The sequence below is a fragment of the Drosophila willistoni genome (genome assembly GCF_018902025.1).
Source record: "Drosophila willistoni isolate 14030-0811.24 chromosome 2L unlocalized genomic scaffold, UCI_dwil_1.1 Seg168, whole genome shotgun sequence".
Classification (NCBI taxonomy): Eukaryota; Metazoa; Arthropoda; class Insecta; order Diptera; family Drosophilidae; genus Drosophila; species Drosophila willistoni.
In genome coordinates this window covers 4,061,027-4,083,779 of record NW_025814047.1, presented here as the reverse complement: position 1 = coordinate 4,083,779, position 22,753 = coordinate 4,061,027, and the positions used below count along the sequence as shown (strand labels likewise).

The 22,753-nt window shown below is 37.6% G+C and overlaps 7 protein-coding genes across 8 annotated transcripts; 2 read left to right on the top strand and 5 right to left on the bottom strand.

The window, feature by feature from the left end:
• On the bottom strand, positions 1–1,277 carry LOC6641014 (mRNA-decapping enzyme 1B). The gene has a single exon (XM_002063760.4). The coding sequence runs from the start codon at positions 1,173–1,175 to the stop codon at positions 33–35; it is 1,143 nt and encodes a 380-aa protein (XP_002063796.1). The 5' UTR covers positions 1,176–1,277; the 3' UTR covers positions 1–32.
• Positions 1,278–6,037: 4,760 nt separating this feature from the next.
• On the top strand, positions 6,038–8,701 carry LOC6641013 (DNA ligase 1). Of its 2 annotated transcripts, none has more exons than XM_047009779.1 (6): positions 6,038–6,116; positions 6,177–6,236; positions 6,310–6,582; positions 6,646–7,278; positions 7,341–8,212; positions 8,279–8,701. In XM_047009779.1, exons 1-6 carry the CDS (start codon positions 6,100–6,102, stop codon positions 8,644–8,646), a joined length of 2,223 nt encoding a protein of 740 aa, XP_046865735.1. In that variant the 5' UTR covers positions 6,038–6,099; the 3' UTR covers positions 8,647–8,701. The 2 variants fall into 2 exon arrangements, with proteins under 2 accessions (XP_046865735.1, XP_002063795.1); XM_002063759.3 differs by having other exon boundaries at positions 6,177–6,248.
• LOC6641012 (regulator of nonsense transcripts 3B) lies at positions 8,638–10,301 on the bottom strand. The gene is made up of 3 exons (XM_002063758.4): positions 10,198–10,301; positions 9,084–10,139; positions 8,638–9,002 (listed from the first exon to the last, which is right to left on the bottom strand). The coding sequence occupies exons 1-3, from the start codon at positions 10,282–10,284 to the stop codon at positions 8,715–8,717; spliced, it is 1,431 nt and encodes a 476-aa protein (XP_002063794.2). The 5' UTR covers positions 10,285–10,301; the 3' UTR covers positions 8,638–8,714.
• A 281-nt stretch (positions 10,302–10,582) lies between these two features.
• Positions 10,583–11,880, bottom strand: LOC6641011 (protein-L-histidine N-pros-methyltransferase). The gene is made up of 3 exons (XM_002063757.4): positions 11,666–11,880; positions 11,324–11,605; positions 10,583–11,267 (listed from the first exon to the last, which is right to left on the bottom strand). The coding sequence occupies exons 1-3, from the start codon at positions 11,753–11,755 to the stop codon at positions 10,722–10,724; spliced, it is 918 nt and encodes a 305-aa protein (XP_002063793.1). The 5' UTR covers positions 11,756–11,880; the 3' UTR covers positions 10,583–10,721.
• Positions 11,881–12,010: 130 nt separating this feature from the next.
• On the top strand, positions 12,011–17,269 carry LOC6640939 (histone-lysine N-methyltransferase 2C). The gene is made up of 10 exons (XM_023175130.2): positions 12,011–12,683; positions 12,742–12,864; positions 12,930–13,099; positions 13,161–13,351; positions 13,413–15,394; positions 15,455–15,519; positions 15,575–15,660; positions 15,715–16,043; positions 16,105–16,431; positions 16,490–17,269. Exons 1-10 carry the CDS (start codon positions 12,092–12,094, stop codon positions 17,137–17,139), a joined length of 4,515 nt encoding a protein of 1,504 aa, XP_023030898.1. The 5' UTR covers positions 12,011–12,091; the 3' UTR covers positions 17,140–17,269.
• Positions 17,270–17,463: 194 nt separating this feature from the next.
• LOC6640938 (pancreatic lipase-related protein 2) lies at positions 17,464–18,911 on the bottom strand. Its single transcript, XM_002063755.3, has 7 exons — positions 18,760–18,911; positions 18,641–18,698; positions 18,424–18,572; positions 18,292–18,364; positions 18,054–18,229; positions 17,662–17,992; positions 17,464–17,602 (listed from the first exon to the last, which is right to left on the bottom strand). Exons 1-7 carry the CDS (start codon positions 18,899–18,901, stop codon positions 17,506–17,508), a joined length of 1,026 nt encoding a protein of 341 aa, XP_002063791.3. The 5' UTR covers positions 18,902–18,911; the 3' UTR covers positions 17,464–17,505.
• A 539-nt stretch (positions 18,912–19,450) lies between these two features.
• Positions 19,451–21,391, bottom strand: LOC6640937 (nucleosome assembly protein 1-like 1). Its single transcript, XM_002063754.4, has 6 exons — positions 21,307–21,391; positions 20,862–20,977; positions 20,334–20,799; positions 20,126–20,266; positions 19,874–20,062; positions 19,451–19,804 (listed from the first exon to the last, which is right to left on the bottom strand). Exons 2-6 carry the CDS (start codon positions 20,948–20,950, stop codon positions 19,580–19,582), a joined length of 1,110 nt encoding a protein of 369 aa, XP_002063790.1. The 5' UTR covers positions 20,951–20,977; positions 21,307–21,391; the 3' UTR covers positions 19,451–19,579.
• Positions 21,392–22,753: the final 1,362 nt, after the last annotated feature.

The following is a 22,753-nucleotide window of genomic DNA, read 5'->3' as shown; positions in this document are numbered from 1 at the left end:
TTTAGGTTTTGGGATAAAAAATAGAATTTATTTTATTGATATGTTGCATTTGCGTCAATTAGCGAATTGGAACAGCCATTGAGATAGGCTTTATGCAACTTGTTAGCAAAATCCTTATCGTTTTGTATGAGATAAGTGAACGCCTGGACAAACTGTGTTGAATTTAAAGGCGGCTGCTGCTGCTGCTGCTGGGGCAACACTTCCGGCTTGGCATTGGGTGCGTCAAACATGGTAGGTGGCATTAGAGCCGGCTTTGCTTCCGATTTTTCTCTGTCCCCTACCAATAATCTTCTAAGGCACTGACCAGGCTCCTCTTCGCTCGTTATTAAGGCTGACGTTGATTCATTCGCCTCGGCAAAGGGTTTTCCAATATTCAGCTCACTGAGCAGCGACAAAGTTTGACCGGGACTTGTGACGACCTTTTGAAACGGCGATAGCTGGCACTCGGAAGCACGGACAAAGTCGGAATCACGTGTGGAGGAGGATTGAACTGATCCTCCCTCATTTGGGGTCACAGTGCGTTGCTGTTTCTCCAACTGGTCAACGGACAATGGTTGTACTCGATGAAATAGCGACTCCGCTGTTGCCTGCTTTGCGGATTCAAAGAATTTCAGAACATTGCCAGGAGTTGCGTTTTCGTTCTGCGCTGTCTTGGGCTTGTTATTGTTATTATTTAATTGTGCATTGTACTCTTTCTGGGCTTTGCTGAGCATATTAAATATGCTTGCAGTGCCTGGCTTGGGATCAGCAAACTTGGGCATAACAAGTGGACCCTGCGCGTGTCCGTTGCTCTCCTTGTTCACAAGTAAACCGTTTACCAGGTTGCTGATGCGGTCGCACTCTTCACTGTTGTAGAACCAGAATCCGCGGATCCGGGACCGCTCGTTGCGATACAAAAGGAACGGGGGCTGCGACTGTAATTCAAGGCTTCCTGTAATTGGCTCCACAAACGAAGTTGTATTTAGGCGATTGTTGATGAATATGCTGTGGTACGGCTCGGCATTGCGATGGTAAATAAAAAATGCGCCCTCTACGTCAGTTTTCTCCCATTCATTCTGCTCTGAGTTGAAGGTGTAGAAGGCAACATGCGATGACGAGTCAACAATCTCTTTAGCGTAGGGATCGATCTTCTTAATAGCCGACAAGTTCATACGAGTTATACTTTCGTCCGCCATATTATAATCGTTTTGCAAATAATTTAAGTATTTCTCTTTTTAATTTTTTTTTTTCCTTTTTTGTGTCCCTGTTAAACAAACAGTGCTCCCAAATGATGCTGTTAACTAATGTTGTTTGCAAAAATGCAGATGTGCGTAAAGTTAGCCACACTGTTAATGCCGAGTTATCCACAACCCTCTGTTAACCCACTGTTAAGTTTTTTGCATTTTTGATTTTCAATTTTTCAGCTATTTAGTAACTATTTTAAATGAAATAAAGTTTAATATGCTAAAAAATATATCAATCTATTGTTTTTATTCACTTTTGGAGGATTTTGAGCATTCTATATATTTACAATTTGTCCATGAAAATGGGCATTTTACGTATTCGTTCAGCACAGCTCCAAAGGCACAGCTCAATGACAATGAAATGCCAGAATTTTCCCCAATTATTCATTATAATCCCCAAGAAATTTCAATGAAAACGTGTGAACGGTTTTCGAGAAAATTGCATTTTTGTTGACCACCCATGTTTTTCCCCATACAAAATATGCCAGAAATATGCGCCGACTTTGGCGGGAATGCACACTTTTCCAAGAACACAGCTCAATGGACATTGAATGCCAGAATGATCAGTGGACTTTCAGGAATATGTGCATAGAATTTTATTCAGAATGTGTGAAAGGTTTTCAAGAAATATGTAAAAATATATGGGTACCTCAATGAAATAAATATTTTTTGTGCAAAGCCAATTCGCCTCAATTTTCTTCTTCTTCCCCTTTTTATATCCCCATACAAAATATGTCAAAAATTGCGCCGACTTTGGCGAGAATGCACACTTTTCCAAGAACACAGCTCAATGGACATTGAATGCCAGAATGATCAATGGACTTTAAGGAATATGTGCATAGAATTTTATTGGGAATGTGTGAAAGGTTTTCGAGAAATATGCATAAATATATAGGCGCCTCGAAGAAATAAATTTCGCTTCAGCAATGGCAATTCGCCGCTCTGTTTTCATGCTCGCGGCTCATTTGAGACTCGCGGCTCATTTTGAGACTCGCGGCTCATTTTGAGACTCGCGGCTCATTTTGAGACTCGTGGCTCATTTTGAGACTCGCGGCTCAATTTGATATTCGCCGCTCAGCTCTCTTCTTCTTCCCCCTTATTATATCCCCATACAAAATATGCCAGAAATATGCGCCGACTTTGGCGAGAATGCACACTTTTCCAAGAACACAGCTCAATGGACATTGAATGCCAGAATGATCAATGGACTTTCAGAAATATGTGCATAGAATTTTATTCAGAACGTGTGAAAGGTTTTCGAGAAATATGCATAAATGTAAGGGTTCCACGAAAATAAAAATTTCGCTTCAGCAATGGCAATTCGCCGCTCGATTTTGATGCGAGCGACTCAATTTGATATTCGCCGCTCAGCTCTCTTCTTCTTCCCCCTTATTATATCCCCATACAAAATATGCCAGAAATATGCGCCGACTTTGGCGAGAATGCACACTTTTCCAAGAACACAGCTCAATGGACATTGAATGCCAGAATGATCAATGGACTTTCAGAAATATGTGCATAGAATTTTATTCAGAACGTGTGAAAGGTTTTCGAGAAATATGCATAAATGTAAGGGTATATATTTGTTCAGCAAAGGCAGGTTGCCGTTCAGTTTTGAATTTCGCCTTTCCATATGGTGGAATAGGGGGTATCAGGCACATATGGTGCCGATGAAATATTGGGTTTTGCACTGTGGTACACGTGTGGTAATAAAAACATTTTGATGTTTTCTTAGTAATTATATTAGATATATATATGTAGGCTTTCCTTAAAAATATGAATAAACTTAATGAAATATGTCATTTTTAAATTTGTCTTTCTCATTTAAAGGAGAATTGTAGTGATGACATACATACATGTATGTTCGTGGAACTGCAAACAAATTTGCTGTAAACAAATAAGACTTGAACCATTGTAGCATTCTGGTAGTTTATTCTCGTTGTTTATTTAAATTATTAACAAAATAAATTCATTCGCACTACTACAAAAAAGAAAAAACAACTTTCTTAATTACGAGAAAGAAATTAGAAGCATAGAAAGAAATTTTGAATAATAAAAAAAAAACTCTCCTCCGCTAGGATTCGAACCTCTACCTATTTTATATATGCATATGAAAAAGATGCAAGTTACAAATTAAAATTATAAAACCTCCACTAGGATTCGAACCCGTATGTATTTTATATATACGTATCATATACATGCTCCCCATATACTTTTTATACCCTTGCAGAGGGTATTATAAAATTGGTCAGATGTTTGTAACGCACAGAAGGAGACGTTTCCGACCCCATAAAGTATATATATTCTTGATCACCATGAGAAGCTGAGTTGATATAGCCATAACCGTCTGTCCGTCCGTCCGTCCGTCTGTGCGAATGCGTTTGACTCACCCGTCTTAAGAGCTATCGGGCTGAAATTTTTTTTCGGAATTTTTTTTACCCGGTTTAGGTTTGGAACCCGCACGTGGGTTTTTTTTTTTGTCTATTTTTTTTTTTTTCTTATGTTTATTTTAAAGGATATGACAAAAATCAAATAGTGTCAGTATCAATACATATATATTTATAAATTTACAAAATAAAAAATTAAAATTAAGCCAAAAAAAGTATATGGGGAGCATGTATATGACACTTATATATAAAATACATACGGGTTCGAATCCTAGTGGAGGTTTTATAATTTTTATTTTTACGTGCATCTTTTTCATATGCATATATAAAATAGGTAGAGGTTCGAATCCTAGCGGAGGAGAGTTTTTTTTTTATTATTCAAAATTTCTTTCTATGCTTCTAATTTCTTTCTCGTAATTAAGAAAGTTGTTTTTTCTTTTTGTAGTAGTGCGAATGAATTTATTTTGTTAATAATTTAAATAAACAACGAGAATAAACTACCAGAATGCTACAATGGTTCAAGTCTTATTTGTTTACAGCAAATTTGTTTGCAGTTCCACGAACATACATGTATGTATGTCATCACTACAATTCTCCTTTAAATGAGAAAGACAAATTTAAAAATGACATATTTCATTAAGTTTATTCATATTTTTAAGGAAAGCCTACATATATATATCTAATATAATTACTAAGAAAACATCAAAATGTTTTTATTACCACACGTGTACCACAGTGCAAAACCCAATATTTCATCGGCACCATATGTGCCTGATACCCCCTATTCCACCATATGGAAAGGCGAAATTCAAAACTGAACGGCAACCTGCCTTTGCTGAACAAATATATACCCTTACATTTATGCATATTTCTCGAAAACCTTTCACACGTTCTGAATAAAATTCTATGCACATATTTCTGAAAGTCCATTGATCATTCTGGCATTCAATGTCCATTGAGCTGTGTTCTTGGAAAAGTGTGCATTCTCGCCAAAGTCGGCGCATATTTCTGGCATATTTTGTATGGGGATATAATAAGGGGGAAGAAGAAGAGAGCTGAGCGGCGAATATCAAATTGAGTCGCTCGCATCAAAATCGAGCGGCGAATTGCCATTGCTGAAGCGAAATTTTTATTTTCGTGGAACCCTTACATTTATGCATATTTCTCGAAAACCTTTCACACGTTCTGAATAAAATTCTATGCACATATTTCTGAAAGTCCATTGATCATTCTGGCATTCAATGTCCATTGAGCTGTGTTCTTGGAAAAGTGTGCATTCTCGCCAAAGTCGGCGCATATTTCTGGCATATTTTGTATGGGGATATAATAAGGGGGAAGAAGAAGAGAGCTGAGCGGCGAATATCAAATTGAGCCGCGAGTCTCAAAATGAGCCACGAGTCTCAAAATGAGCCGCGAGTCTCAAAATGAGCCGCGAGTCTCAAAATGAGCCGCGAGTCTCAAATGAGCCGCGAGCATGAAAACAGAGCGGCGAATTGCCATTGCTGAAGCGAAATTTATTTCTTCGAGGCGCCTATATATTTATGCATATTTCTCGAAAACCTTTCACACATTCCCAATAAAATTCTATGCACATATTCCTTAAAGTCCATTGATCATTCTGGCATTCAATGTCCATTGAGCTGTGTTCTTGGAAAAGTGTGCATTCTCGCCAAAGTCGGCGCAATTTTTGACATATTTTGTATGGGGATATAAAAAGGGGAAGAAGAAGAAAATTGAGGCGAATTGGCTTTGCACAAAAAATATTTATTTCATTGAGGTACCCATATATTTTTACATATTTCTTGAAAACCTTTCACACATTCTGAATAAAATTCTATGCACATATTCCTGAAAGTCCACTGATCATTCTGGCATTCAATGTCCATTGAGCTGTGTTCTTGGAAAAGTGTGCATTCCCGCCAAAGTCGGCGCATATTTCTGGCATATTTTGTATGGGGAAAAACATGGGTGGTCAACAAAAATGCAATTTTCTCGAAAACCGTTCACACGTTTTCATTGAAATTTCTTGGGGATTATAATGAATAATTGGGGAAAATTCTGGCATTTCATTGTCATTGAGCTGTGCCTTTGGAGCTGTGCTGAACGAATACGTAAAATGCCCATTTTCATGGACAAATTGTAAATATATAGAATGCTCAAAATCCTCCAAAAGTGAATAAAAACAATAGATTGATATATTTTTTAGCATATTAAACTTTATTTCATTTAAAATAGTTACTAAATAGCTGAAAAATTGAAAATCAAAAATGCAAAAAACTTAACAGTGGGTTAACAGAGGGTTGTGGATAACTCGGCATTAACAGTGTGGCTAACTTTACGCACATAAAATGCAGTGCTGTTGTGCGCATTGCATATGTTAATTCACAGTGTTGGAAAGTGTTGCTCTATTCCCATAAAATACGGTCACACTACACATCAAATTGGCGCGAATTGCAGAACAATTCTTTATTTTCGCATAAACAATAAACATGCAGAAGTCGATAACGTAATAAAAAATCAAGTAAAATAACGCAAAATATTAGTATAATGTTATATTTTCTTTCAGATCGTTTTTTAAGCCAAAAACCGAAGGCGCTGAAGTGCCGGTGACACCAAAGAAAGAAAAGTCTGCACCCAAGTAGGACATTTGTTTGCTTTTATTTTCTATTTAGTGAATTTTTTCTTTTTGATTATAATAGAATAATTACGAAAGAAGAGTCTCCACCGGAAGCAAAGAAGCCAAAAATTAAAAGCGAAGATGAAGAGGACACTGAGAATATCAAGATGGAAACCAGCCAAGACGAGACGAAAGTTCAGCCAAAAACAGAACCGAAATCTCCTGCTGCAAAAAAGGTGACACCAATGCAGTTGAACTCCGCAGCACCAGTTAGCCAGGAGGAGGAAGAAAATTATGACCCCTCAATGGAAACCTATCATCCGCTAAAACATGCCTACTGGAAAGCCAAAGGAGTGTAAGTTTTGCCATTAAAGCCGGAAATACAAAAACTTACAAATGTCAATTTGCTCTTCCTTAGGACACCGTATTTGGCCTTAGCTCGGACATTTCAGGTTATAGAAGAAACTAAGGGGCGCCTAAAGATGATCGATACCCTTAGCAACTTTTTCTGTTCCGTAATGTTGGTCAGCCCGGAGGATCTCTTGCCCAGCGTTTACCTTAGTATTAACCAATTGGCTCCCGCCTATGAAGGTCTTGAACTGGGCGTAGCAGATACCACATTAATGAAGGCCATATGCAAAGCGACTGGTCGCAATTTGGCACACATTAAATCTCAGACCCACTTGACCGGCGATCTGGGCATAGTGGCTGAACAATCTCGAGTTTCCCAGCGTATGATGTTCAGACCAGCACCTCTGAATCTACGTGGTGTATTCCAAAAGCTCAAGGAGGTTGCGAAGATATCGGGCCAGTCCAAAATGACTCTTGTCTATGATGTATTCGTTGCCTGTCGCCTATCGGAGGCTCGCTTTTTTATTCGTTCGCTAATTGGCAAGTTGCGCATAGGCATTGCAGAGCAGAGTCTTCTAACAGCTCTAGCACTTGCTCTGGTTAAAAAGAACCACCACGAAGAATGCAAACTCAACAAAGTTGGCGATGTGTACAAAGATGAAATAGCTGAGACAACATTGTTGCTGAAAACCACTTATTGGTAAGTTTATGTGATGATTGGAACGTTCTTTATCATAATCTTTGGAATTTTTGTGCTTTCAGTCAATGCCCAAACTATGATATCATCATTCCTGCAATTTTAAAGTACGACATAAAGGAGCTTAGCACCCGTTGTCCCATGCACCCAGGAATGCCACTAAGGCCGATGTTGGCGCAACCAACGAAGGGTGTTCATGAAGTTTTGGAACGTTTTGGTGGAATGCACATTACTTGCGAGTGGAAATACGATGGTGAACGAGCACAGATTCATTGCAATGAGCAGGGAGAGATTAGCATTTTCTCACGCAATTCCGAGAATAATACGGCAAAATATCCAGATTTGATTGCCAGAAGTAAAAACTTTATCAAAAAGCCGGTGGAAACCTATATTATTGATAGTGAAATTGTTGCCTGGGATGTGGAAAGAAAACAGATTTTACCTTTTCAAGTGCTTAGCACAAGAAAGAGAAAGAATGTGGATATCGACGAGATAAAGGTTCAAGTCTGTGTATATATATTTGATTTACTTTATATCAACGGCATGGCCCTGGTGACGAAGCCGTTGTCCGAGCGTCGAAAGCTTCTGTTGGAGCATTTCCAGGAGGTCGAGGGTGAATGGAAATTCGCCACTGCTTTGAACACAAATGACATGGATGAGGTGCAACAGTTTCTGGAGGAGTCAGTCAAAGGCAATTGTGAAGGACTCATGGTGAAGACTTTGGATGAAGAGGCGACATATGAAATTGCCAAAAGATCAAGAAATTGGTTAAAACTAAAGAAAGATTATCTTTCCAATGTGGGCGACTCATTGGATCTTGTAGTATTGGGTGGCTATAGAGGCAAAGGACGTCGAACTGGTACTTTTGGCGGCTTTTTGCTTGCTTGCTACGATGCTGAGAATGAGGAATATCAAAGTATCTGCAAAATTGGAACAGGTACGAGTTGCGATCCATTTTACACTAGAAATTGGCATCTTATAAATACTTTTTTCGTATTTGCAGGTTTCACAGATGAAGACTTAAAAGTCCATTCGGAATCGTTGGGAAAATCTGTCATTAGTGGTCCCAAATCTTATTACAGATACGATTCCAGTCTTGAACCGGATGCATGGTTTGAACCAGTCCAGGTGTGGGAGGTAAAATGTGCTGATCTTTCGCTTAGTCCGATTCATCGTGCTGCCATTGGCATTGTCGACAATGAACGTGGCATATCCTTGCGATTCCCTCGATTCATACGTATACGCGATGATAAGAGCAGCGAGAATGCCACAGATGCTCAACAGGTGGCCAATATGTACCAGTCACAGGATCAGGTTAAAAACAATCAAAAAATATGCACCCAAATGGATATGGAGAGTGAGTTCTACTGATCCAAAAGCAACATACACAATGGATTTATTTAATAAAGAAAAATTTATACATTCACTTTATTCAATTATTATTTTGTTGGATTTACAACACCTAATGAATTTGCACTATTATTACTGCTCTCAGACGATTTGGACACGCGTCGCACATTATTCGTTTCGGGTTGATCTTTTGCTTCGCTGGGCTTTGATCGATTGCGTTTACCCGAACGCCTTTTCTTCTTGTATGACTTTTCCTCGACCAGTGAAGCTTCACCCTCCGAAGCACAACCCTCCAATTTGGCAGCACTCTGTGAATTCTCATCCGACCCAAGGCGCATTCTAGCCTTTGGCTGGTATATGGCAATCGATGGACGATCCTTAAAAGAAAAAATATAAATTAATTCGCTTTGAGCAGGATTAGCTGACCTAGAGTCAGTATATTATTAAATGGTATTTACCTTGTTTCTTATTCGACGATCTTCTAAAGAACGTTGTTTAGCTGATTTGCCTGAATCGGAATTTCTTGTGGCTGGTTTTTTTGTTTCTTCCTTCTTAGGATCTACATCTACAGGAACTTTCTGATCGTTAGCCTTAACATTATCGCCAGACCAAACTGTAATGTCGGGAAAGGTAGTACCATCTGCATTTGTTGCAGCATCCTGTGCCAGTTTAGTGTCTTTCTTCAAAATGGTGATGTCGGTATCGGTTTTCTGCTGACCTTTTGGTTTTCTTTGTTGCTTTGCCGGTTTGTCGCCTTTTTTCTTGTCACGCTGTTCCCGATCCCGCATTAATTTTTTCTGCTCATGCTCCTCCCTTCGACGCTGATCACGTTCTGTACGCCGTTGAGAGCGGACAGATTTGTTTGGCTCGTTTTGATTTTGACCCTGTTGTTGTTGTTGTTGCTGTTGTTGAGGATCTTTCTTTGCGTTTGATGATTTTTTGTTTTTATTGTTGGCATCTTTTGAATTGTTATTTTTGGATTGATCCAATAGACGTTGCTGCTTCTGTTCCTCCCGCTGCTTGCGTTTATCCTCGCGTCGCTTCTCCTTCTTATTGGCCAAATATTGAAGCAGGGGTGTTGACTGGACCTCATCATCGGTATCGTCATACGCAATATCAATTTTAACATCTCCCAGGCGGCTGGCCTCTTCCTTGTCCTCGATAAACTTCTGAACGAATTCCTGAAAATGTGGCTCACTCTCGATGGTGTCTACCTTATTGTCGTGACTGCGTGCCTTGTTCTTGGCAAAGCATTGGAATGGAGCATACTCCACAATAGCCACATATTCATCGCCCTTGGCATCCAGAAATACATAACCATCAAACCGATCTCGAAATTGCAAAACTTCTTCGATGTTCTTTGTTGACATATTGATGTAGGCGCGACATGAGGCTTCTTGACCCAGTGTCCAGTCGGCTGGACAGTAATAGTACGAATCTATCTCTGGCAATGGATCCACATGGTCTAAGAATTCCTTTTCCGTCATCGTTGGCGGCAAGTGCCGCACAACAATCTGAGGAAAAAAATTTGCCATAAATATATTTTTATTTTGTTGGATGCTTTAAGTATACTTTGATTTCATTGTGTGCTTTATTTTTGGATCGGGGTTTCTCTACCGGAATCGGTTTTTTTTTCTCCTCAGACGTACTTTCTGACATTTTGTTTAAATTCGAAAAAACACACAATTAAAAACAAACCAAATTTCAGAGAAGTCTGACCCAAAACGATAATGAACTAACTGAGATGCTTGAAATAGTTCCAAACGAACTAGTTCCGACTATCGTTTATGGCTACTTTAAATTTTTGTTATCAGAAGCTTGTTATCAGATAATTCAAGACAAATATGTTTGTTTATTTCACTGCTCCATTTATTAGAAAAAATTATTACCTTTAGCCATTACCTCTGGCAATATAAAAGCATTTAATTATTTACTTAAAGCGAAAAAATTCATTTATTTGAAATATTTTGGCCATTTTCTTAAATTTAAAAACAAATAGTATAAATAAATGCCCCAACAATTGGGTCTTTGCACGCCTCTTTATATGTTTGGCCGAGGAATAATTAAGTATATAGTATTGTACGTATGCAGTTAAACTATAAGGGTTTTTTGGAAAGCACAACAATGAGGTCAATTAACCAATAGAATGACTGATGTAAATCTCCTTCGCACAAATACGGAGCCTTTGTCCAGGACTCAACACGAAAACCGCAATTCTCCAGTATATCCATAAACATTGTCGCTTCCTCTTCAAATGACAACTGATGTCCATTTCCTCGATCTTCCAAAAGTGGTCGTAAAGGCAAATGCGATGTATTTGTCTCAACGTAATGCATATATGGAAGTACTAAAGCTACAACAGCTCGGCCATTTGGCGCCAATGCCCGATGTATATCCTCCAATAATTGGAATGAATCGAAGCATCGATCAAGTACATTTAGACATAGAACTAAATCCATATCTTGAAGGCCATTAATTTCGGGTATTACATTAAAGTTAAGTTTTTTCAGTCTATCCCGCATTGTCCAACTAGCTTCGGTTGCGAATACCTTGAGAACAGCGTTTCCTGAGAACTCTGCTACGGTATTGGCAACACGTAATGAAATTTCACCATCACCGGCACCAATGTCCAATAAGGTAATCTGAATTGAAAATAAAAATATATACATATAATTCAACTATTGAGCGATTCAATTACCGTATCCGACATGGTTGCTGTGGAGAATCCGCCAGCTACAAGTAACTTGTAAAATTGTTCTTCGGATAGAATAAACATTGATCCACGTTTCAGAAAGCCATTAATGTCAGTTTGCGTCATAAAGAATTGAAGAATTGACCTGGCCAAAGCGTGCCATAAATGCAACCATATGTTTGTTGACAATATTTTTGCTTGTTCCAACCATTTAACAGTTGTCGAATCCTGTTCAAGAGCCACAAATCTCGACTGATATTTGGGTAGTTCATGTTCCAATGCATACCACTGAAATATATTCGTATATTATGATAATACTTATTTGCACAATTACATGTAGGTACTTACATTTCTTGTGTCAATGTTTTCTAGGGAATTATCATTGTGAAACTTGGCATGGATGACCCGCGCGAGTGTGCCTCGGGGTCTGTATGACATTGATATTTTTTATTTCGTTAATTTTAATTTATTAATTCATTTATTTATTATTTTATTAAGTATTTTTTATTGATTTTGTTCTATGGTCTTTGCGACTAGCTGCAACACGTAAGTAGAGATGGTAGTTTGTCTGGTTAGGAATAATCGATGATTCTTGTTTCCATTTACTTGGCAAGAGTACCCTTCTCAAAAAATTTTTAGCCCAATTGGCCAGTGTCACCACTCCCAGTTCAAATTTGTTTTGTCTATCGATGATTTTACAACTCTACCTGCGAGGGCGGCTTGGAGGAATTCTTGTTCCCGTAATAAAAACAAATTTAACGAAATTGGAACAGAATGAACACCAACCCGGAGGATAAAACGATAATAGCATGCAGCAACATTAACGATGATCTGCCTTATTTCACCGAAAAGTTCCCGGGAAAGGTTTGCTGCCTATGCAATCTTGGCGAGAAAAGTGCCTTGGGACAGGGCGTAATCGTTCAATTGACAGTGAAAAGTGATTTCAAGCATCCAGATAGGGAAAATAATGAAGAACGCAAGTTCAATTATGGGACTAGGCAACAACCAACCAGTGTTAGCACAGGAGAATGCAACTATGAATTGGACAAAATTGGGCATTCCGAGATTGTTCATCCGTCCGCTTTTCACGAGGACGGTTTTGTATATGTTCACAGAATGTGTTTGATGTGGTCACTGCGCAAAACCCAAATAACCGAAACGGATGTTAATCAGTTTCTAACACTTATGGGTGAAGTCTTGGAACAGAAATGTGTTTTCTGCAGTCAATATGGAGCATCCATTAATTGCAAGATGAATTGTCGCACAGTGCACCATTATCCGTGTGCTGCAGCCGCCGGTTGCCTGCTAATCTTGGAAAGCTTTACAGTGTTTTGTACAGAACATTTGAGTCAAGTGCCTCTTATATGTGAGTAGTGATTATCTCCTGGAGGACAAAAATTTCAATCTTATCTTTTGTTTTTTAGGCAGTGATAATAATGTGGAATGCTTGTCATGCTCCTCATTGGGCGACTTATCCAAATTGATTATGTGCAGTTCATGTGGAGACCATTTCCATTCAACTTGCATTGGCTTGGCCAATTTGCCAGGTATACACGGTGCCACTATACCCAATATAAGTTTGAACAAAGTATAATCTGATTTATTCCTTTAGATACACGTTCCGGTTGGTGTTGCGCCCGCTGTACAAAATGTCAAATTTGCAGACAACAAGATTCAAATGACATTAAATTCGTCAAGTGTGAACAATGCCAAAAAATTTACCACGCCTCATGTCTGAGACCAGTCATATCATCAATTCCAAAATATGGCTGGAAATGTAATGTATGTTGCACACAAAAGGTTATTATCAAGTCAATTAATAATTTAAACGCAATTTTTGCAGCGATGTCGCGTTTGTACAGACTGTGGATCAAGAACACCGGGTGGTGGCAGCTCCTCTCGATGGCATAGTCATTACACAATTTGTGACTCCTGTTATCAGCAGCGTAACAAAGGATTCTCATGCCCCATTTGCCAAAAGGCATACAGAGCTGCCTCCCATAAGGAAATGGTCAAATGCAGCTGGTGCCACAAGTGAGAATTGTCACACGAATCCTTTTTGAATGTTTCTCTAAATTAAGTAATCATTTTTTAGGTTTGTGCATAGTACCTGTGACGAGGAAGCCGACTTGATGGCATATCACAAGAAAAAAGAACAGAATCCAGACTATGATTATGTTTGTCCAAATTGTAAAACTAATTCCACAAGACCGCCACAATCGCAATTAACTGAGACGATAGACATGGCCTTATCCGAAAGCCAAACATCGGATACTCAACTAATGGTGAAAGACATTGAAATGGATCCATTAGAGGGAAGACCTACAACCAACGATGTAATAAGTGAAGAAAACCACAAACAACCGCCTGGAGCTAAGAAGAAAGTCTGTTTCTCGAATCTCCGGGGCAAGGGGACAAAATTCATGCTACAGCGAATGGGAGTAATGTCCCAAATAAGCAAGAAACGTAGCACACGGGGGAAAGGACGCCAAATGGTTTTGGCAAGTAACTCATCCGATCGTTATGTCAATCGAAATGTTGATCCCGATTTTGGGAGCGATAAGAAAATGTTGCTTTGCTCAGCGCGTGACAAATTCATATTGGCTCAGGATATATGCGTGATGTGCGGTTCCTTGGGCATTGAAAGTGATGCTGTGATGATCACGTGTGCCCAATGCGGACAATGCTACCATCCATACTGTGCCAGTGTAAAGCCGTCAAAGGGAATACTGCAAAAGGGATGGCGCTGCTTGGACTGCACCGTGTGCGAGGGTTGTGGCAAAAAGAATGACGAAGCGCGCTTACTCCTGTGCGATGAGTGTGATATATCGTATCACATTTATTGTGTGAATCCCCCACTCGAGACAGTGCCCCAGGGCACTTGGAAATGCTCGTTTTGTACAATGTGTCAGAAATGCGGTCGCAATCCCACAGAGAAATCTGATAACGTTGACTCCAATATGTCGGAATGTCCACCTTGTGCCAGTCAAACAGCTTGCTCGGTTTGCACCAATCCCTATGCGAACGGTGAGATGATAATTCAGTGTGAAAAATGTGAACAATGGTCCCATTTTCTTTGTGACTCTGTTAATGCTCAACTCACCATTGATTACTATGACAAAAATATATATAAGTGCCTGAAATGTCGTAGCAATGCGAAGCCACAGTTGTCGGCGGCAACATCAGATACCAATATAGCAGGCAATGAGGATATCAAACCGGCGACGGGTCACAAACTACAGACACAGATGTCCTCCACAGGATCGGTTATCGATGGCGGCAAGGCTGGAGCAAGTGGCTTGGATAGGAATGTTATGCTATCAAGTGAAATAAACGAAAGTCCTGAGGCTATTCACTGGATTGATGGCGTGTGCCTTAGCGAAAACGGATTGAACATGATCAAATCACTATCTACCGAGATAAAACGGAAGCGAAAAATGCGTCAACCCATGGGCAAAGATGGTCAGCTAGATACCACAACTCCGGATGAAGTACCGAATGACAAATACAAGGACGGAATGATTTGGGATGGTACTGAGGCGACATTACCGGAAGGCTTTTCCATATCAACAAACGACGAGGGTGTTCACATTTTGCGAAAAAAGCGACAACGGAATTTACAAAAATTGGGCATCGGTGGATTTTCTGTACGCAATCGGGCTGTCAAAAAAGATAATGAGGAGACCACTGTTGATCCTATAAATTCTGGTGTTGGCATGGACAAGAAGAAGAAAATAATTCGTAAAAAACAGAAAAATAAACTAATTGAAGCCTATCCAGCTTACCTGCAGGAGGCATTCTTTGGCAAGCCTCTACTAGAGTCGGGAGAAACTGTCCAATATGAATCAGAGTCATCGGATGAAATAGACACATCAATGAAAATGTATTTTACCCGACCCGATACCAAGACACCCGAAACTGAGACATTGCCGGCCATTAAGAGTCCCGCCAAGACGTTAAAGAAAGTCAAACAAGAAAAGACTATTCCGGATACTAAACCACCAGCCTTTGCTGAGCAATATTCAGTTGTCAGCCATTCGATGGTCACTCAGGCATCAACACCAACTAACCTATTTGGTAAATTTTCAAATTTAATTGTACATTTTTGATTTTATTTTATTTGTTTTTCTTTTGCAGATTCTACTAACCCAGGAGAGATACCACCAACTCCTGCTCCAATCAGGCACACTATGGAAGCAATGGTATATTTATGTTATTTATACATACATGGATCAATTATAATTTATTATTTTATAGGCTCCACAAAATATGTCTGAAGTGGATGGAACAAACACATCAGTTAAATTTCTACCATCTTCTGATAATATGGAAAAACCATTGGGGTATGTTATAGGGTATTTAGATTGCTTATTTTATTGAAAAACTGTTTCTTTTAGGGATGCACCGGTTGTGAAAATTGAAAATTATAGTGTCACTCAACAGGTTGGACCACCTGAACAAAAGTTTCATGGTCACTTGTACATGCCGGCGAATATCACGACTAATTCTCCACAGCATCAGCTTCATTACCAGCAGCAGCAGCAGCCACCGGATACTTTAATACAACAGAATAGACAGAATATACCAACAATGATTGGTCAAGGGCAAGTCTATATGCAGGGTGAGATTAAAAGAGTTGAAGAGGTCTCGAAACCAAATGATATTGCACCAGAAGGACTTAATGCGGGAACTCAAAAAACTGCCGAGAAAATGCGTAAAGATGAGGGTAAATATCGGTTAACTTGTCCATTTAGTTAAGGCAACTATTTATAAGGTTTTTTTTGCAGATCTTGGCTTGATGGCAACTATATCGGCTGTTCTTTATGCCAATACGGAGCATGCTAATCTTAAGGAATTATTTCCCAACTGGAATGATCGTTGCAAGCAGATTCTAAAGAGATGGCGATCACTTTGCAACGAAAAGAAGGCACCGTTCCTACAGAAGGCAAAAGATAATCGATCTGCTTTACGACAGAGGCGAGAGCAGAGCAAAATCACCGTACCGCAGAAAGCACCACCAAAGCAGGAGCAGGATTTATCGCGTACATGGAAACAGCAGCATCCAAGTGGTAAACTGAAACAGGAACAGTCGAATATGTTTGTCAGCTACAGTAGTAAGTAGAATCGAAAAGTCAAAAAATAACAATATAATTAATGCATTTTTATTTTCAGATCCTATTCAATACGACAATACAATGTGCTACGTGGGTCCGGTGGCTACAACACCAACTACACCGCAAGCCACGCATGTTTCGCCACTGATAAACGACAATATGATGGTCAAGGCAGCATCTAGCACATCCATCAAAGTGGTCAGCACTAGTGACAATCGTCTCGAACTAAACTCAGTATATGGCACAGAGCCAATTGGTGACAAAAAGCTGAGAAACCTATTGCAGAAAACCAACTCTGAGCCAATGTTAATGGGCAACAATTCCGAACTTTTTATGCAAAATGATGTTTTAAGGCTTGGCGGTCTAATGGCGAATCCAGCATTGATACAAAATAATCCAATGTTAAGTACTAGTGGAAAATCACAACTACTAGAAGGCAGGACCTTGGAGCAGGATGTAAAAAATCATCCGGATCTAAAAATGTCCGAGTCACAGGAAGGCATTTCATCATCTGCAGTTGAACTGGAGAATGTTGGTTTCGGCGACATATTGGGTGGTCTTGGTGAGGGCGATGATGATGATCTATTAAAATCATTGACATCCGAAATTGGCGATGACTTTAATATTTTGGAGTATGCAGACACAGAGCTTGATGTCAATGTACTGAACACCTTGGACTTTGAGGACAATGAGAAATGCTCAAATTGAATTTTAAAACGGAGTACAAACAACTTAATTTCATGCAAAAACAAAAAAAGAAAATAATTATTGATGCAATTAAAAATAAAAGGAAATATAATATCCTTGTTATTAGCAACTAATTTTTAAAATAAAAATAAATACAATTCGCTTATACATTAAATAGATAATTGATTTTGTTGTGTTTGTTTATATTAAAAGTCGTAATTGGCTATATATATATATATATTTTATAGTTTACAGAAAAGCAAAAGATACTTACAGTTCTCAATAAATTTAAGACTGCTAATGTAAACTAGAGTTCAATTCCAAGAAACTTTGTACACAGCCGCTCATTTAATTCGCACAGCTCCTCCAAGTAACTTATTTAAGGTTTTATTGTTTATCTCTTGACATTAATGCCACCTCTTTTTTAGATAGATTATAGGGATAGTGTATGCTAGTTGGCACAAATATTTTTCCAAGTACTTGGCTGAAATTAGAGTATATATTTAATATTTTATTCCACTCCAAGTAAATTATGCAGCTTACTTGTTGAAGTTTTCATCATAGCCCACCGTGTAATTTGATGGAATTTTCGCTGCAGTTCCAAAATAAGTGCATTCAGCAGGAGGTTGCACAGCATAGAAGGGATAATCAAAAGAGTTAATGTAGATATCAACACAAAGACCATGACTGCCAAGATGAAGTTGACTTGCCACTGATGGTTGACTAAGTCCGCAATTGCCTAGCATTATATTTCTGTGACAAGCGTGTATGAATGTTCCTTTATCGCGGCTCGAATGAAAACATTGAACATGCTTGCCAGCTTTTGAATGATCTATAGTAATTGGATCAAATCCTGGTCCAGCCATATCACATGCTAAATAGTTTTCAAACGATTAGTTTCATGTATCAAGCAAATATCTATGGAAAGTTCTTACTATCTATATTTTGAAGCACGTATTGCGGTCTCAACGAGCGTCCCACAGCGGATGCCAATTGTCCACCAAAACTAAAGCCAAACATATAGGCTTGTCCAGGATCAAAGCCGTACTTGATGAGGGAAAGGATAATCGACACAATTGATGTAGTAATGCGCTCAAAGTTGCTATACAATCTGAAAATTACAAAATATTGTATTTATAGTGATAAAATTAAACCAATTTGACAAGGGCTTACCTCATATAAGATGAGCTGGCAATGACACTGTAGTCAATGCAAATAACACAACCTCCTCTATAATAGCTGAGACCTAATATGACGACTACAGACAATGGCCAGAAATTCATAACAAGAAAAGAGCTTACTTACGGTCAATAAGGGCAAGAGACCAATCATCATTACAGCTTTGAATCCATCCATGCAAAACAATGGCAAACTTTTCAGATGGGGAGCAACCAGAATTGGCAACTATATTTGCATCAATAGAAGCGCTTGACTCTAAAGTTTTTGTATTATTTCTTAAAAAAAGTGAAACACCTTGTTAATATATGTTTTAAAGATTGAAAATAAAAATAATATCACTCACTTGTAGAACAATATTTTCATAGATTTAAAGACGTTATTTTTAGTTTCCTGTTGATAGACTAAAGATGAAAAAGTTTAAATAAAACATTTAGTTAAAACAATCTGTAATCTAAGCCATACCTAGACTTTCGTTCTTAGTGGGTGACTGTCTTAACAGCTTATGCCTTAAATTTAGTTTTGCATCGACTTCAAAACTAACAAAAACTAATGAAATGGCAATAAATCCTAAATAAACCATTAGTTGAACTCTAAAATATTCCATAGTTTTGAATCTTTTAAAAAGATCTAACTAACTAAACTTAAAAACAACGCATACGACGCGTATACAATACAGTTATAAAAATGCTTAGGAGAAAGTTGTGATTTTTTGGTCATTCTTTTTTCATCGATATATCGGAAATGAAATCGATAATATTTTGAATTTAATAACGGATTAGATGAAGTTTTCTTCTAAGATTCCGTTGTGGTACCTTAAATTCAGTGAACCTTTGAAACAAAGCTTTCTTTTGATAGTCAGTATATAATGAACTCGAATCAATTACAATTATTTAATTAAAAAAAAAAACAACAAAATTTATAATTTTAAGTAGATGCATAGATTATAGATATATTTAAAGAAAGCAACAATATAACATTTGAATTTTTGGCGATCTTTTTGCAATTTTTTCGTCACATTTTCAACGACTATTCTCTATCTAGAGAAGACTATTCAGAGAATATATAAAAAGAAAAACAATTCATAAAATTAGTCCATAAAGTTTTCAAATTCACCCTTCTGAAACATTTCAAATACAATTTGTAAAGAAGATTGTGATGTTTTTAATTTGGGAGACATCCCATAATTGATTTTATTTTTCTTGAAATTGTTAATTCACCAAAAATATATTTCAAATTATATTTGAATTATGTGTATGTTGTACATAATATCTGTGTATAGTATCTACTGGTTTGGACAATCATTAGGCGACTGTTTCTTATTTTGGGCTTTCTTTTGGGCCTTTGGTGCCTCATCAGAATCATATTCGTCATCTTCATTCTCATCGTAGTCCTCCTCTTCGTCCTCGTCATCCTCATCATCGACAATGTCACCGGTATAATAAAGCACTGCTTTTGGAATAACTCTGGCACGCAAAAAGTGCCCAATTTCGAAATCTGTTGCCAAGATCTATATATACAAAAATAAAAACCGAAAGGTAAACGACCAGACTTAATAAGAAATTGTATCTTTTCATACCTGATTGGAGTCGTCATCAATTTCTTCCTTTCCAGTTGGAGCTGCTGGAGGGTTAAAGAAATTGAAGAAAGAGTCTGTTGGAACCTGTTTGACAATGGTACGGACGGCGCCGCGCTCCTTATGCTTCTGCTTCTTCCGAATGGTCTTCACAGTCAAATTCATTTTCTTCTCCCAGTTGATTGTGCATCCCTAAATGAAGTAATTAATATGAGAAACTGCTGTTGAAACTGAAATTCGAATTATTTATCATACCGTGCACTTGTAAATTTCGGGACCCTCAAATGCGAATGGATCCTCTGGATCGACGGTTGACTTTAAGAAGTATTGTTTGGAAAGAACTGTATTCGAGAAGTATTCGTTCTTATCGAAATGGAACTCAAGGGTATATGAATGCTGTAAAACAGATCGATAATAAGTAATAATGATAATATAATTATTCATAAACTTTTTAACTACTCACATCGTCATCATATTTAACAACTATATCCAAAAGTTTGCGCAGAGCAGGCTCGTCATGCGTCTGGATCATTTCGGACAAAATTGCAGTATTACGGAACACTGTTAGCCAGAACCCAGGAATACCCTTGGCATCTTGAGGTATAGCTTTGACTTCTTTAAGTGCATCACTGAATTGATCAACCTCGCCTTCCATGGCAGCATCTTCGGGTTCTTTCCACTTGGGTTCCTCCTTGGGTGGGTCTACGGTACCTTTGACAATTTCAGTGCGCTTATCAAACAAGGGTTGATATTTCAGCTGGTACTTTTTCTCCAACTTATAGACCTCTTCATAGAATTCAGCTTCAATTTCCAAATGTTCCAATTGCAAATTTTTCAAAGCAACCAATCTGTTTTGAACCGGCGCTGGCAGTGCCTTGACCATCTCTTGCAAATACTGTCGCCGCAGCACGGAACTCATGTAACCGGGCCTTTCCCAACATGAACTCTATTAATTCCAATGCGAGTTATAAAATTTGCAATGACTACTTACATCGATTGACAATCAGAATTGGATTTGTCATCATCAACTTCAGTATTGTTGGACTCAGTCTCAAGACTTCCTTCTGTTGAAGCGTCCATTTTCTATTCAGTAAATGCAGTTGATTCCTGAAAATACATGTTTTTTCATTCAATAATTTTCCTAAGCACATGGGTGGGGTAGAACTACATTTAATAAAGTAATACGCCATTCTGGTATTATGTACTACACAGATGTACATACATACATACATATATGTATATGTACATATGTTATACATATGCGTATGTGCAAAATTCCCACACTTTCTCACAAAACACGTGTTTGCCCAAAGCCCAAATTCATCGGTAAGACAATTATCTTTTTCTCTGTACATACTTTGCGATCAAAGACATTTTGATGTATATGTGCAATTCATTCGATTCGTCGTATATAAAAATTTGTTTTATAGCCTTACCTTCACAAATAAAAAACGGTCCAGACAAAACCAGCGTTAAGCACACCGCAACGACGCCGAAACGAAAAAAGAAAGAATTCCCCAAAAAGTGCTGCCAACTGTTTCGGATTGCCAATTCAGTGTTACCAGCTCATCAGAGCCTGAAAAAGCTAAAAATATAATTATTTTTAGCATAATTTAAGGCTTCACATTTTTTAAATTCCTAGAGATACAAAATATGTAGCAAAATATATGTTTCGAAGTTTTTCAAACTAAATAAAATAAATTCGTAACAAGAAATGTTACTTTTTCTTATGATCAGAAAAGCCTTGTCATATATATTTATGTATATACATACATATATGTACATACTTTTTTGTTTCCATTCGAGTTTACAATTTTTCGTAAAGATTTTTACAAATTCCATTTGAGAAAAAAAAGACTATATCCTACAATGTAATTTCTTAAAATTACAAACATTACATTAAATACGGAAGTTAAGAAACTTTACCCATTGACTTGTCAACAGCTGATAGCTCCATTTCGATAGCTCACAGCAAACCTCCTCGCGCAATTCGATAGCTCCTTATTCACAGGGAGACTACGGCACCCTACCCAATAAACAAAAATTCCTACAGGAAACACAATTCAACAACTTTGGGCAATGCCGTTTGCTTGTCTGATTTTATAAGGTTTTCAATATTATATTAGCTTAAAAGTAAACGTATAAAAAAAGGGGCCTTATGATTTAACTTTTAAATCATTCTGAAATAGAATTATTAAATGCTATGCCATAATTAAATTTCATGAATTCTTTTACTCTGTAATAAATTAAATTGAAAATCATAATGATCTTTATATAATTTATAAGGATCTATAATATAATATAACATAATAAGGCGGATCTATTATAGTTTTATTTCAACGTTCTATACTTTATTTTTTATTTTTCCTAGAAGTACATACATATGTACATAGGTACGCAAATCATCGGCTTTAAACAATTTAATAAAGTGCATAAGCCTCAAATTTTAAATTATTACTCAATCTTCATAAATCTACGTTACGCCATAACAGTCATTCATAAATGATCCAAATTATGCAATACCAATTATTTCTAATCTTTACCTTGTCATATTTAGCCCGCCTATTTGCTTTTTTATTTAAAAACTTCATTATTGAATTATTTTTTAAAACTTATGGCTCATAACTCAGAAAACAGTTATGTCTGACAAAAGTTATTAGATTTTTTTGTGGTTATTTTTCATGTTAAATAGTTTAACGCCTGGAAACACTTTAATATTCTTTGATTTATTTGCCTTCTAAAAATTTTATATTTTGTTGGTTTTGAATTTATAATGTTAAAAATAAGGATTTTAAATGATTTATTCTACGATTTCATGAAACGTGTATTCAAATTGATTGATAAATTCGTCTTATTCTTTACCATTTTTTTTTGTCATTCAAA